The sequence below is a fragment of the Daldinia loculata genome (genome assembly GCF_022478755.1).
Source record: "Daldinia loculata strain CBS 113971 unplaced genomic scaffold F4817scaffold_10, whole genome shotgun sequence".
In the NCBI taxonomy this organism is placed as follows: Eukaryota; Fungi; Ascomycota; class Sordariomycetes; order Xylariales; family Hypoxylaceae; genus Daldinia; species Daldinia loculata.
Window position 1 is genome coordinate 1 of NW_026054864.1, and position 14,617 is coordinate 14,617.

General features: G+C 29.1%; 3 protein-coding genes across 3 annotated transcripts; 2 read left to right on the forward strand and 1 right to left on the reverse strand.

The window, feature by feature from the left end:
• Window positions 1-5,582: 5,582 nt before the first annotated feature.
• On the forward strand, window positions 5,583-6,472 carry F4817DRAFT_363176 (uncharacterized protein; the record flags this gene model as incomplete). The annotated part of the gene is made up of 1 exon (XM_049306618.1): window positions 5,583-6,472. A coding segment is annotated over one exon (789 nt), but the record flags the coding sequence as incomplete, so codon positions are not given.
• A 640-nt stretch (window positions 6,473-7,112) lies between these two features.
• On the forward strand, window positions 7,113-11,092 carry F4817DRAFT_363179 (uncharacterized protein; the record flags this gene model as incomplete). The annotated part of the gene is made up of 11 exons (XM_049306619.1): window positions 7,113-7,121; window positions 7,289-7,455; window positions 7,506-7,731; window positions 7,786-7,845; window positions 7,907-8,206; window positions 8,271-8,442; window positions 8,518-8,604; window positions 8,681-8,962; window positions 9,038-9,463; window positions 9,545-10,519; window positions 10,657-11,092. The coding sequence occupies 11 exons, from the start codon at window positions 7,113-7,115 to the stop codon at window positions 11,067-11,069; spliced, it is 3,117 nt and encodes a 1,038-aa protein (XP_049161396.1). The 3' UTR covers window positions 11,070-11,092.
• An 837-nt stretch (window positions 11,093-11,929) lies between these two features.
• Window positions 11,930-12,349, reverse strand: F4817DRAFT_313390 (uncharacterized protein; the record flags this gene model as incomplete). Its single annotated transcript, XM_049300241.1, has 4 exons — window positions 11,930-11,941; window positions 12,012-12,040; window positions 12,100-12,198; window positions 12,262-12,349. 4 exons carry the CDS (start codon window positions 12,347-12,349, stop codon window positions 11,930-11,932), a joined length of 228 nt encoding a protein of 75 aa, XP_049161397.1.
• Window positions 12,350-14,617: the final 2,268 nt, after the last annotated feature.

The window sequence follows — 14,617 nt, forward strand, 5'->3', positions numbered from 1 at the left end:
TATATTTTTATAATTACTTTTTACTTAATTATTATAAAATTATTTATTATTATATTAAATATTTTTTAATTATTTTTAAATTTTATTTAAAATTTTAATAATATATTTTTTTTAACTTTAATCTTTTTTATAATATTTATATAATTAAATCTTTATAATATTTTATTTATTAAATTAAAAATATTTAACTTATAAATAATTTTAAAATTAAAATTAATTAATTTTTTTATTTATTATATTTATTTATTATTTAATTTTAATTTTTTTATAATATATTAAAAATTTATAATAATTTATAATAATTTTTATTATTTTTAATAAATAAATTAAATAATATTATTATTTTTTAAAAATATTTATTATTATTAATATTTTTTGTTAAAATGTAATTACGTAAAAATAATCACGTGGTAACACGTAATTATTCTTTACACAAAAAGTAATTTTTTTTAAATAACATTTATATATATAATTTATAATTAAATTAATAACAATTATCGTGATAATTTTATTTTATATTATGTTTCGTTTTTTTATTTAATATATACCATTACTTATACTTTATTATATTAATATTAATTAATAATGTTATAAATTAATAAAGTATTATTGTAAAAAATACGATTTATTTGAATAATTATTATTGTTATCATAATACTTTAAATTTTTTAACAAAAAAAGATAAGTTTTTTACAACTTGCACGTTTTTTACAACGTTACAAATACGATAAAATCTTGTGTTAACTTAACATTTTTAAGTCGTTTAAACAAATTTTAAAACACGTTAATAAAACGGCGTTTATCACGCACGAAAAATCAATTTATCACAACTTACACGTATTTATACGTTATAAATATAATATATCTTTTATTTAACAAAAACATTTTACGTTTATTACCATTATTTTTACCGTTTATTACATTTAAACAACCGATATTTATATTAAAAAACCAATTTTTTTATTAAACACGTCGTATAATTAATTAAAAATAACTTTGTTTTTAATTAAACAATTTTAACCAATTATTTACCTTTTAATAATTATAATAATAAAAAAAACAAAAACGTAAAACGATTTTATTAACCCAGTTTTTTTAAATTAAAATTATAACCTATTAAATAAACCGTAAAATTAAAATTTTTTAAACACGTATACTGTTAAAAGCTTTAACATATATAAAAATATAAGTTTTATTAAAAATTTAAATTTAAATAAAAACATTTATAAATATAATAAAAAATTATAAAATTAATTTAAATATAATTTTAATAATTAAATAATTAAACATTTTACTTTATTAATAAAATTATTTTATTAATTTATAATTTAATATTTATATAATTATAAATTATATTTTAAAAACTGTATTTACATTAACATTTTAATTAAAATTTTAAATAACTTAAAATAACCTCGTTTTTTTAATAAAATAACTTTTAAAAAAACCTCGAAATTATTAAACACATTTATCTCGTAAAACAATCCACATTTAAAAAAAATAATCGACTTAAAACAATTACATAAAGTTAACTTTACTTTAACCGAAAATAACCTCGTTTTTAACCAAACAAGACTTTTATTTCGATTTTTTTAACCAGTTTTAATTAACTTTAATTAATTTAACAAAAGATTTTACATATAAAACCATTTTAACTTAATTTAATTTACTTAAATTAATTTAAGTTTATTACATATTATTATAAAACTTATTAACAATTACGTTATAATATAAAAAAAACGGATTAAAGGTAAAAAAAAAAAAAAGATTATTAATGTTAAATTAATTAAATTGTATGTAATTACGTTATAATAAAAAAAAAAAAAAAAAAAAAAGTTATTAATGTTAAAATGTAATTACGTAAAGATAATCACGTAATAACACGTGACTATTCCCCACACAAAAGGTAATTCTTTTTAAATAACATTTATATACACAATTTATAATTAAGTTAATAACAGTCATTATAATAACTTTATTTCGTATTATGTTTCGTTTTTTTATTTAATGTACACCACCACCCATACTTTATTATACTAACATTTTTATATTTAAAATTATATAATATATTTTAATACTTTATAATTTTTTTAACAAAAATATTATTAAATATTAAATATTTTTATATAATTATAAAAAAATTACATTAATAATTTATTATAAAATATTAATTTTTAATTAAATTTATAATTTTATATTAAAATAAATTAAAATAAAAACTTTTATAAATATTAATTTTAATTTTATAAAAATCTTTAACATTTTACTTTTTAAATTAAAATAAAATAATATTTTTTTTTAAAATATCCGTTAATAAAATTATTATTTTTAAATAATTATAAATAAATTATTTATAAAACTTTATAAAATATTAATTATTTTAAAATTATTAAAATTTTATTTTTATTTATTTTTATTTTATTTATAATTATTATAAAATTTAAAAATATTATTTTATTAATATAAAATTTACATTTTTTTAAATTTATATAAAATTTTTATTTATATAATTTTTTAAAAATATTATAAATATTTTAAATATATTATTTTTTATTTTTTAAATAAATTAAAATATTATTTAAATATATAATACATAATATATTAATTAAATTTATAAAAATTTTATTAATATAATTTTAAAATAAAATTAAAACGTTTAATAATTTAAATAATATTATTAAATATTTAAAATATTTATATTTAATATAAAACGTTATTTTTTACTTATTTTTTACTTTAATATATAATTAATAATACATATTTTTTAAATTTAATTTTATAAAATATTTTATTTTTAAAAATTTATTTAATATTTTATTAATTAAAAAAAAAAAATATAATCTTTTTTTATAATTTTATTTAAATTATAATAATTAACGCATAATTATAACTTTTTTTTAATTTTAAAATAAATAATATTAAAATTTTTATTAAACTTTTAAAAAATTAAATTTTTCTTTTTATAAAACGTTATTAATATATTTTTTAAAAATTTTTAATTTTATTTTTATTAAAGAATAAATTAAATTAAATAAAAACTTTTTACCTTTTTTAAAATTAATAAAATAATCTTAATTTTAATATTTTAAAAAAATAAATATTTTTTTTATATTAAAAATATTTATAAACTTTTTATATTTTTTAAAAATAAAAAATATTATTATTTTATTAAACGTTTTTTATAAATTAAAATATTATAAAATTATAATATTACCGTTATCTTTTATTACTATTATTATAAATATTATTACTTTTTTTATTTTTTATATAACTTTATATATTTCCTTTTTTTTTATATTAAATTTATATTTTTAAATTTAATAAAATTATATTATATTTTATTAAATCTTTTTAAAATAATATTAATTTTTATAATTTATAATATTTTTAATATAATTTTATAATTAAAATCTTATTTTATTACATTAATAAAATTAATAATTTTTTATATAATTTTTTAATTATTTTTAATTTTTATAATAATATAAAATTATATTAATATTTTTTTTTTTAAAAAACCTTTTTATTTTTTTTTTAAAATAAACTCCTTTTATATTTTTAATAAAACGTAATTAATTTTAATTAAATTATAATTAAATTTTATATTTATAAAAATTTTAAAAAAATTTATTTACTTTTTATTTGTAATTTTACCGCTATTTTAAAATAAATTTAAAAAAAAATTAATTTTTATTAAAAATTTTAAATATTTTTTATTTATATTAAAATATTATTTAAATTAATTATTAATAAATTATTATTTAATTATAAATATTTATAAATAAAATATTTATATTTTTAATATTTATAATAAATAATTTTTAAATAATAAAATTTAATATAATCTTTTTTTTTTATAATTAAAATAATTTATTAAATATTTTAAATTTTTAACGTTTAAAATAAAAATAAAAATAATTTTTTTACTTTAATTAATAATTTTTTATTTATTTTTAATAATATTATAATTATTATCTTTTTATTATATCGTTTTAATATTAAATTTTTTAACTTTTTTTTTAATATTTTTTATATTTTTTTATTAATTTTTATAAATTAATTTAAATAATTTTATTTTATTTTTTAATTTATTATATATTATTAATATAAATTTTTAATATATTTAATTTTGAATTTAAAAATTAATTTAATTAATAAATTAAAAATTTTTATTTTTTTTAAATATTATTTTAAATTTTTTATTTTAATCGTTTTATACTTTTTTAAAAAAATTAAAAATAATTTATTAAACTTTTAATATAACTTTTATATTATTAAACAAGTGTGGTGTTATTAAGCCCGGTTATAAGGTATTTTATTACGTAATTTTAGCTTTATAAATCATATAAAAGTTTTAAAATCATTTTATCTCTTTAATTAAAAACACACACACTTTTATTTTAAATCATCTTTTAATTAACAGTTATTTTAGCCTTTTATTTATATCGATTTTATTTTATTGCCTTTTATTCCTCGATCATTGATCAGTTAAATTCGTATTTATAAATCAAAATATAACGCCATCATTAACGGTTTAAAACCTTTTACAAGGATTAAATTATTAAAGTAATAAACCATACTTTGCAAAAGTCTTTACCTTTTGTTTATTATTATAAAAAAATTAAATATTTTTAAATTTTTATTTTTAATTATATTATATAATTATTTTTTATTTTTAATTATAAAATTTTTTTAAAATTTTTATTATTATTAATAATATATTAAAATTATTATTTAATTATTTTATTTTTTAAATAAAATATTATATATAAATTTTTATTTTTATTTATATAATAATATTATAAAAAAAATTATTAATTTTATATTATTATTATTTTTTTTTTTATAAATAATATTAAATAATAATAATTTATTAAAAGTTAAATTTTTATTATAATTATTTTTTTACCGTTTTTTTTTATAATAAAATTTTTTTATAATATAAAAAATAAATTACTTTTTTTTTTTTAAAACTATAAAATATTTAATTTTACGTTTTTTTTTATTTTATTTTTTTAATTATTTAATATATTTATTTAACTTTTTTTTTATTATAATTTTTAAATTAATAATATTTAATAATATTATTACGTTAATTATTATTAAAATAAAATTTATATTTTTTATTAATATATTATTATTACTTTTTAATTAATTTTATAATATATAATTTAAATTATTATTAATTATTTTTTATTTAAAAAATATAACGTTTTATTTTTTAATAAAAATTATTATAATAATTTAATAATAATTTTATTTTTAATAAATAATTTATATTAATAAATAAAAACGTTAAATTATTAAAAAAAACTTTTAATATATATTATATATAAAATAAATATTAAAAATAATAATAAAATTATTATATAATAATTATATAATAATAAAAATTTATTAACGTTTAACTTTTTATTTTTTTATAAAAATATAAAATGTTTTTTTATATATTTATCCTATATAAATTTATATTTAATTTATATTAGCTTTATTTATATCTTAACAACCATATGGAAAAGCTTTAGTTATATTTAATTGAGCCTGGTTCGCAACTGGCGCCATCGCATATAGAAACAAGACGAGGATATCTTAATAGAATATGGCGGTCGGCAAGTCAAGAACGATTTGAAAATATCCATTTTGTTGCCAATGCTACTTGGGAGCACAAAACGCAAACCTGTGAATTTAACATAAATGGTCGATTCGGAAATTCTGTTGACTGGCTCGATGGCCAACCCATTTTCAACGTCAGTCTAGAAGCACATATCGTCCCGATATCTCCATTTGGGACAAATGTTGAGAATATAGTTTCAACTCCTGGCACTGGACAAAACTTTGCATCGGATATGACAACATGGATAGGGGGAACTGATAACTCGGCTCAAGGCAACCAGTCAACAACCAATTCTTTGCCTATTTTTCTGACTACTTCTGGGTTAGAAAGGGAGCAAACGAGAGCACGACCCGACCCGAGTATTCCAGCTAAAACCTCTCAATCGCTTAGAAGTTTAATCAGCCAGTATATTCCCAAGAAGACAAGCAAATCCCCGACAATATCACAACGAACAGAACCGACAGATGCACATCCTATTGTCACCCGATCGCCAAATCAGGTTTCTGAGCATTACTCGTCTACCGTAAACTTGGCACCTAGAGGAGCTAACCCTACAAATAGACATGCTAACCCCCCAGGACCGGATCAAGTCCAGTATCGACAATCCCGTGGGTTGTCCGTTGTTACTGGTACCGACATGATTTCTACTCAATCCGTACATACCTCAAGCATAGTTGGTTACACTGGCGTAAGGCATACTTCAAGGCAGTTTACAACCGCTAGTGTCGTGAACATACCAGAAGATAATATTATCTGAGTTCGTTTAGATTTTGGCTTAGATTATCCCTATTGAGAAATCTAGCCACGATACTTTAAGTACTTAACTTAGTGTTTCATTCTAAAATGTTTATATGATAGCCAAATCAAATATGACTATTCCACTATAAATATACTCTTATTTTACGCATACTTTAATTGTTTCATCCCACCAATGCTTAGAAGGCTTTCTGCAGCAACCAGTAGATATACTCATGATCTACCTCTTACTTGCTAGCTTGAAGTGAGGTAGTCATAGTAGTACATAGACTCAGCTTTTGTCAGGTTATAAGTAGAGCTAGCCAGGAACAGGAATAAATCTATATAATAAATGTATATAGGGAGCCCTCGAAAGAGGATAGAAGGGCAAGCGTTGATAGATTCCTACTACTGAACTATTACTTCATAGTAGCGAGGTTTAAAATTCACTCTACGTATGACATAAATCAAGGGTTCTCTCTGACAGTTTTAAAAACCCAAGATTTCCCCCCTGAGGCATCTAAGACTGTACTATGTTAAAACGTCCTTCACTAAAACTGTCTTACATTCTCCTATAAGTCTGGTAAACTATATGTATGGTGATTGGGGTTAGTTATGCTAAGTTGAAAATAATCTAAATAAGCTTAACGAATCTTTTTGCTTTATGCAATTTTTTATCCCGAGCTGTGTAGCATCGGAATCCCCGGTCACGATAACACAGCATAGTTGCTACGGCCCCCAGCGGGTGGCGTAAAGGGTCTAAATGGAGCTTGTACTGTTGTGGAACACACAGCCTGTACTGCCTATTCCGAATCCTAATTAATTGCCACCAGTTCCAATGCAAAACTATCCCGCAGTTTTGATTCTAATCGAAAATATCTCTTCAGTCTCCCAGTTGAGCGAACTATGATGGATAAGATTCGAAAGGTAGTGTCAAAGGTTACAATTTTTCGGAGGAAACAGACCACGAAATCATGGGTACTTAGACCTCCTAGACTTCGTACTTGCTTCGTGTCTGAACCTGTTCCCAAAATCTTTGCTCACGGGTTATTTATTCTACATCCTCCTCCCGAGTTACCCGCTGAGCAAGAACAGATATATGTGGAGTAAGTATACTGCCCATGCTAGATTTAAATAGATTTTAATATCATTTCAGCATCGTTGCAGTTCATGGATTAAACGGCAGGGCATGGGAGACATGGAAGGATGAGGAAAGTGGCATACTCTGGTTGGAGGATTTTCTTCCAGAGGCGATGCCAAACGCTCGTATTATGACATTCGGATATAACTCAAATTTGCTCTTCAGCAACTCGACAGGCAGAATTGAAGATTTTGCTAGAGATTTATTGAATAGATTATGGGTTATGAGACAAGGACAGAGAGTATGCTGACATCGAAACCTGCTTGCCTGTAACACACTAATGTGTTGGCTTAAGACCGAAAACAGACCGCTTGTGTTTATAGCTCACAGCCTTGGGGGGATAGTCGTCAAAAAGGTATCTTACCCTTCTCATCAACCCGATCAGTGATAAAATCGTAAGATATTGATAACGCCAGGCGCTTATCCTAGCTCATGAGAACCATCATCATTTTGGTGATATTCTCTCTTATACGATTGGTATTGTGTTCATGGGAACCCCACACCGAGGGTCTCAGATTGTAGATTGGACATCCTTTCTGCAGAACCTCATCCATATCACGTCCGGAACACATCTTATAAGGACCGATCTCCTCCAAGAACTCAGCACCCACTCCTCAACTCTGCTTGAAATCTCGAGGTCTTTCTTGCCCCGCTCAACTGGACTGAAAATCATGTCATTTATTGAACTACAAATCGAGCGTCCTCTAACTACTCTAGTAATGCAAATTCCTCATAATAATCACATTTACGGTCAGTGTAGCTAATATATCATGACTCTAGGTTGTACCTGAAGAATCTGCGCGACTCAATCTTCCCAATGAGAGAGTCTTCCCAGTCAATACCCATCACCGCAACATTTGCCGTTATTCTTCAAAGAACGATCAGACATATGTCCTTGTGGAGGGTTCTCTCAAAGATATTATGCATATAGGAAGTGACTCCTCTACTCCTAGTAAGTCATTCCTAGGTATATAATGATACCTACCAGTTGTATCGATATGCTACTAACCCGACTCACTATGACAAGCTATACTCAATAAATCATCTGTAATTGGAGGTCCAAGACATACTCAGCCTATGTTTGGTATCACGGAAAGGATTGAAGGACGAGTGTGTACGATATTAAATATATGTCACCCTTGCGCTAATGTCTTTGATTTAGATCGGGCCTTGTTTAGGTCTATCGGAAGGGTTGGTCGAGCATTCAGTATTCTCTTCGATATCTGAAAGTCCTGGCTTCAGCACGTCGAACGGCATTGGACAACTCTCCCATAATGAGAACCCTGAGAAAGATGTACCTATAAACATGACTGATACTTCCTCCGAGTATAAGAAATTCAAGATTCGAGTTTCAGGTCTACAGCGGTTGGGATTAGGATCGGAGGGGGAACGTAACGAGGACACTATAACCCTGGATGTCAGTGGCAACATGACATTATACAACTTAGGACGTCATCTATCTGATAGAATATGTCCAAGCAAGCAGGGGCTTGCACATTGGGAACCCTCGACGCAAATTCTATTTCAAGAGCCATCAACGACCAAAGGCTTTAAGTTCCCTGGTCAGTCATTGCCCATATCATATGAATGGATAGACGTCTTCACAATTCCAATTCAAGTGACTAGCGGTCGTCCTTGCTACAAAGAATCAGCAGGGTATAAAATCAACACCGAGCAATCCATTGCAGCGTTCATTAGCAGAACATTCCCAGATCCAATTTCAGCTAAACTCCGTCAATATCCCCAGCAGATACAATCCAGTACTGGCATGTCTCACTCTGTTATAGTCGGAAGAAGCAATGGCCCAAATCTTCACATATCCCTTATGCGGACCATTCGCGTAAAAGGAGGTGAGGGCCAGTATACACCACCAATAGGATTGGGGACTTTCCCTCTATTCGATACCTTCTCACACAAGGACAAACTCCCTACTAATGTAGCAGCGAAAGGTGGCTTATTCTTTCCGATGCACGGTACGCATACGCCTAATCCAACTTGTCTGAGCATAAAAACTTAAATCTTTCGATCAAGGCTAATATAAAACAATTTTGAAGAAAGAGAAGCAATGTGGATGTGTTTTGATTGTGACGAATCCACCGACTTTGCTATCCGCCCCTTTGTCGGAGGCATCAACGGAATTACTGGGGACAATATCCTTTCATACAGCTCTGAACCCGAGAGTTCTATTAAGGCGGCGCGTCAGGACTATATTGCAGTCCCAGCACAAACCCGGCTAGATGGAATCTCTAGTCATCCTGGAGTTGTTAAGCAGTTCGTTGCTACGAGATTATCGACAGCAGAACAACACCAGGGACCTGGAACATTGACTTTATCCACTTCCAATTCAGCACCTAGCGAAAGGAACGTACAGAGAGCAGGTACAATAGCCGGCGAAAGCCGAACAATCGAATGTCAAATGACGGGAAAGGATGAAATAGGCGGGATCCAACTGCAGGTTATCCCTAAGTTTGAGACGAAACGGATCTTTGCGGGCAGTATGAAAGATGTCTGTCCTACATACATCGGGGGCCCCTTAGAGTCTTACCAACCCGTCCCGACAGATGCGAAAGTATATGATGTTTTGAAAACTCCTCGGGAACTTGGACTACATGATGGTGATACCATTCATGTTAAGACTCTTCAAGAATTCAATCCTGGTCTCAGGCGAACAAAGCTTGTACAGGATCTCATAGCAGAAGCACCGAAACCACCAGGAGGCCCATATGACATAGATCTCATAGCAGAAGCGCCGAAGCCACAAGGACGCTCAGGTGGCATAGAGCTGAGAGTTCATGGGGAAATTAAATGCCGTAAAGCTCGATATAGGGCAGGTAGGGCAAAGCCAATGGGTTGGGGCAATAATATTAAGGTAGAGGGATTCTCTTCATTAGTAGTGATGGTCGGCAGAGCAGAAGTTTTCCGCGGGTCTCCGAGACATGCTTCGGAATTGAAAGAAATACTCTGCAGTACGCTTGGAATCATTCCACATCGTCAAGTATTTAAACGTAACGGAATCGAATTTCCAAACGGTATGCTTACCAAAACCACTGCCCTATCTTCCGAATACAAATTTCGGTTCTTTTACGTCCTAATTCTTTTTAAGATGCAGAGAGCTAATAATTTGCCTTTTAAGAACTTATTCTACATAATCCACTTGGTGTAAAAGACGTGATTCTCGAGCTCGTCGTACTTCCATACCCGCAGCCTACTCTTGGCATTGGGGCAGGGGGCAACATCATCCAGCACATTCACCCTGACAATTCGGATCCGCGACTATGGGATCTTGCAAGTTCTAAGATTCTTCACATTCAAATTTTGAATGCAGAAGTGTTCGGATCTATCGTCAGACCCCTGCCCTCGGAAACGCGTATCGGTTCCAAGACTGACCGCGGAAAAGGAAAAGAGCGTGATATCTCCACCGGTGTCTTCGATGGTCTTATGAGTGTGGAAGAGCCGGATGGAATAGAAGTAGCTGATGAGGAAACCGAGAACTGCGATGATAGTGTGAGGATCACCATCTCTCCTATAACTCTGCTCGAAGCAGACCAGACGATCCCGCAGTTCAAAGGACAGTATTGATAGATATCTAATATAGGGAGTGTTTAGGATAATTGCCAAGGCTACCACCTAGCCCTATAGACAGGTACCTAGATAGTTACTTGCTATATCTACCACTCTTTTAGAATAGCTATCATCTTTCATTGAATCTAAAAATATTCTTATTCTTATCAACTAGGTATACCACATGAATCCAAGAACTGTTTCAATCAACTACAATTCCTACCAGGAGACAAAGATTAATACTACCTAAGTAGGTAGTCAAGAGACGTAGTTAAGGTTCTAAGCAAAAGCTTGCCACCAGCTAGCTACTGGATACTATATATAGGGTATTGGGGTGCCCTTAGCTTTGAATAGGGGTAGGTGTCAACCGACTCCTTCAATGTATTGTATATTTGGTTTTCTACCAGCTAGCTACCTGTTACTTCGCGGGTAATATATTATGCTAAAGGGTTACTTCGGACAGTTTCAGCCCAAATTAAGTAATAGTATGGATGATCGTGTTTAGGGGGCAGCTAACGACGATCTCGTACGATTACCTTCTTCTATAAATGACCTATATACCATAGCAGAGCAGAGCATTTTAAGGCCTATCTATAATATCACAGAATGAACTAGAAGTATTATACTCTAAAAACCTTAGTTATTGGGGTTAATTCAGTAGTTATATATTTTGTCATAACTACTTAAAGCTTGCGGCAAGTTTTGGACCCCTAAACGATACGCAGGTATCCTAGGCAGAGAATAAAAATCTGTGGTAATGAACGTCCCATGCTAATGTAGTATACGATATAAGATACTGCCAGCCATTTTTTATGTTTCATATTCTCCAATTCGAGCTTTGGTGTCGAGATATGCGAACGATCAACGCTGGAGACCCTTTATGGAACGCACTGTCATAATAAATTCAGTAACCGATATATCCTGAAGGTCACAAAGAAAAATATTGTTAAAACCACATACGGTCAGGCTTCCGTTTTGGTTACGGCATTCTATAATGGGGGATTAGCTAGCCGTCTAATATAAAGCTCGATTTTTCGGGGTTGCTTACTGCCAGAAACAACCGTGGAGCTGTCGGAGGGACCGGCATAATACTTGCAACTAGAGCCATCTTTGTGGGAGCAGTTGTTCGGGCAGTTACAGGCAGCATCTATGGTAGATGGAAAATTAGGCCTTGCTTGCAGGTTTTAAGTTAATCAAAGGACAAGCAAACCTGGGTTAGTAGCGATGAGGGCGGCGCCCATAGCCTGGCCCGCGAAAAGGAGCGCAACGGCGGAGACGATGGCGGTTTTAAAGTACATTTTGAATAGATATCTCTGGTGATATGGCTGGGAGTAGTCTTGGAGCTTAATATCTTGTGAAGAGTTGAGTGGATGTTGGTGAAGAAGAGAAGTCGACAGGACCGGTCCCTCTTGGTCCTTTTATACTTCCTGGCTCGAATGTTTACTATGTATCTCTTACATATCTAGTTTATGAGGTAAATTCTTCTTTCATGTCTTAAAATATCACACCGCCTGTATTGTGATGAACTTTCAGGCGTCTGCATCTTATTAAATTTCTTTTCCTAGTCATAAGTGTTCTAAAGACCGATACAGGGGGATAAACCTTGTATAATGGTGGCTGCATGGTGGAATGAGACAAATAATCCTCGTGCCACCAATAAATATTACTGGTGTAGAATATAACCATGTCGGCCATGGGGGCCGTGTGTGAAAACGACAGTCTATGGGAGGAAAGGATCCAGCATCTCCTGTGATTTACTTACCTACTTCTGAAAGCCACCGTCGGCTGCTTAGGTAGCTTTTAGGGAATCCATCATTGTGATCTCTAGTTTAACTCGCTGAATAGACAGTTTCACTCATAGGTATCTAAAATCCACAATATACAGTGACAAGTAAAAGATAATATAAATTCGGCATAGGGTGCGTTTACTATATGTCCGAACTTCCTGATCACCGATTCTTCGACAAACATAACCCTATATGTAAAATTTTCTATATTAGGTTGAAGTAAGCAAGTGTAACAAAGGCTTAAGGGGATGAAAGCCACGATGGAAGTGTCACCCAAAGAATCCTACACTAGGAAGTAGATGTCTCCAAATAAATACCATTATGCGCGCTTATGAGTATTTTATCAAGCCGCCTATACGAACTACCAAGTAAATGATAGGTCGATGGCTTTTCTGGTACCGGGAGTAAGCCGAAATTAATAAGTCGTAAGACAGTAGTACGGCTTAGAAACTCTTGCGGGTCTTAGCACATGCGCCTACTTAAAATACAACGAGTAGTGCTAATTGGAAAGCCTTGCTGGCAAAACTTGCCACTGACATAGTAAATACGTTGGAAGCCAAAGTCGGTAGGTTACAGGTTTAGATACTCCCGGAAGTCAGATCAGATGCTTCCGGCGGTATAAACATCTGTCAGATTAGTCCGTACTGTCAGGTAACTTAGGAGACCTCTGATTTCTTGTCCGTGATTTCGACACAATCAATTAGATCATCAAGAAATTGATTAAGATAACCTCTTTTGACATCTTAATTAGTACGGATCGGCTATGTGGCATCTTGGTTGTTCTAGAATGATCATGTAAGAGGCGTAGGTTATTTTTGGCAGCGAACTTCAACTTTTTGAAGCCATTAGTTATGGTAGTAGATACGTTTTTTAGCCCCTTAATGGGATAAACTTGACATATTACGCTGCGAATTTACACGAACTCGAAAATATGGACGGCCTTTGAAGTATTAGTTGACGACGATAAAGTCTTATGTACCTAATCTATAGCGGCGGGGAACTTCAAAGTTTATTGCTAAAGGCATAGCTTGAATTAGAAATTCCTTCTTTGTAATTATTTTTGAAAGAAATACTGGCACAAGACAAGCTGCCTAGATACGTTGGCACCTAGGTGAAGAATATGTGTCAGACAAATGTCTGTCCGGCATATAAAATGTAATAGAATAAAATCTGTTACCAAATAACCTTTTAGTGGTATAGCGGTTTGTTCGACAATATGATTGTATAGTACCTAACGACTGTTCCATACTAAATACAAAGCTGCGGAAGTATACAAATGAACATCCCCATCTAATACGCAATATAAGATTCCACAGCTTGTCTATCTATATCTCCGCTCTTCATGCCTTTTTTATTTATTTTAATCGTCAGGATACCGAGCTGATCAGCACTTCAGCTCCTTAATGACGAATGCACTACATTCACAGAAGTTAGTAATTAATATCTGTACTGCCGAGGAATATTCTCGGTAACGTGTCATGAGCAGCCCTTGGTATGTGACCACTACGGAGAGACAGGTGACTAGCTGGTGAATAGCTTATAATATATATATAATTTTCAGTATTATTAACGCCTGCCTTACTCCTCACTCACGTTCCCATCAACAGGTTCCACTTAGTACACTACTACCACGTTACCCGTCGGCATTATATAATAGTTACCGCTACTCCTTATTCCATTACGCCTTAACAGCAGTTTCAAAGCTTTTTTTACTATATTCTCTTTAATTTTATTGCTAAAGCAAAATATAAATTGCGTTTAAATATTACGCTTTACTTT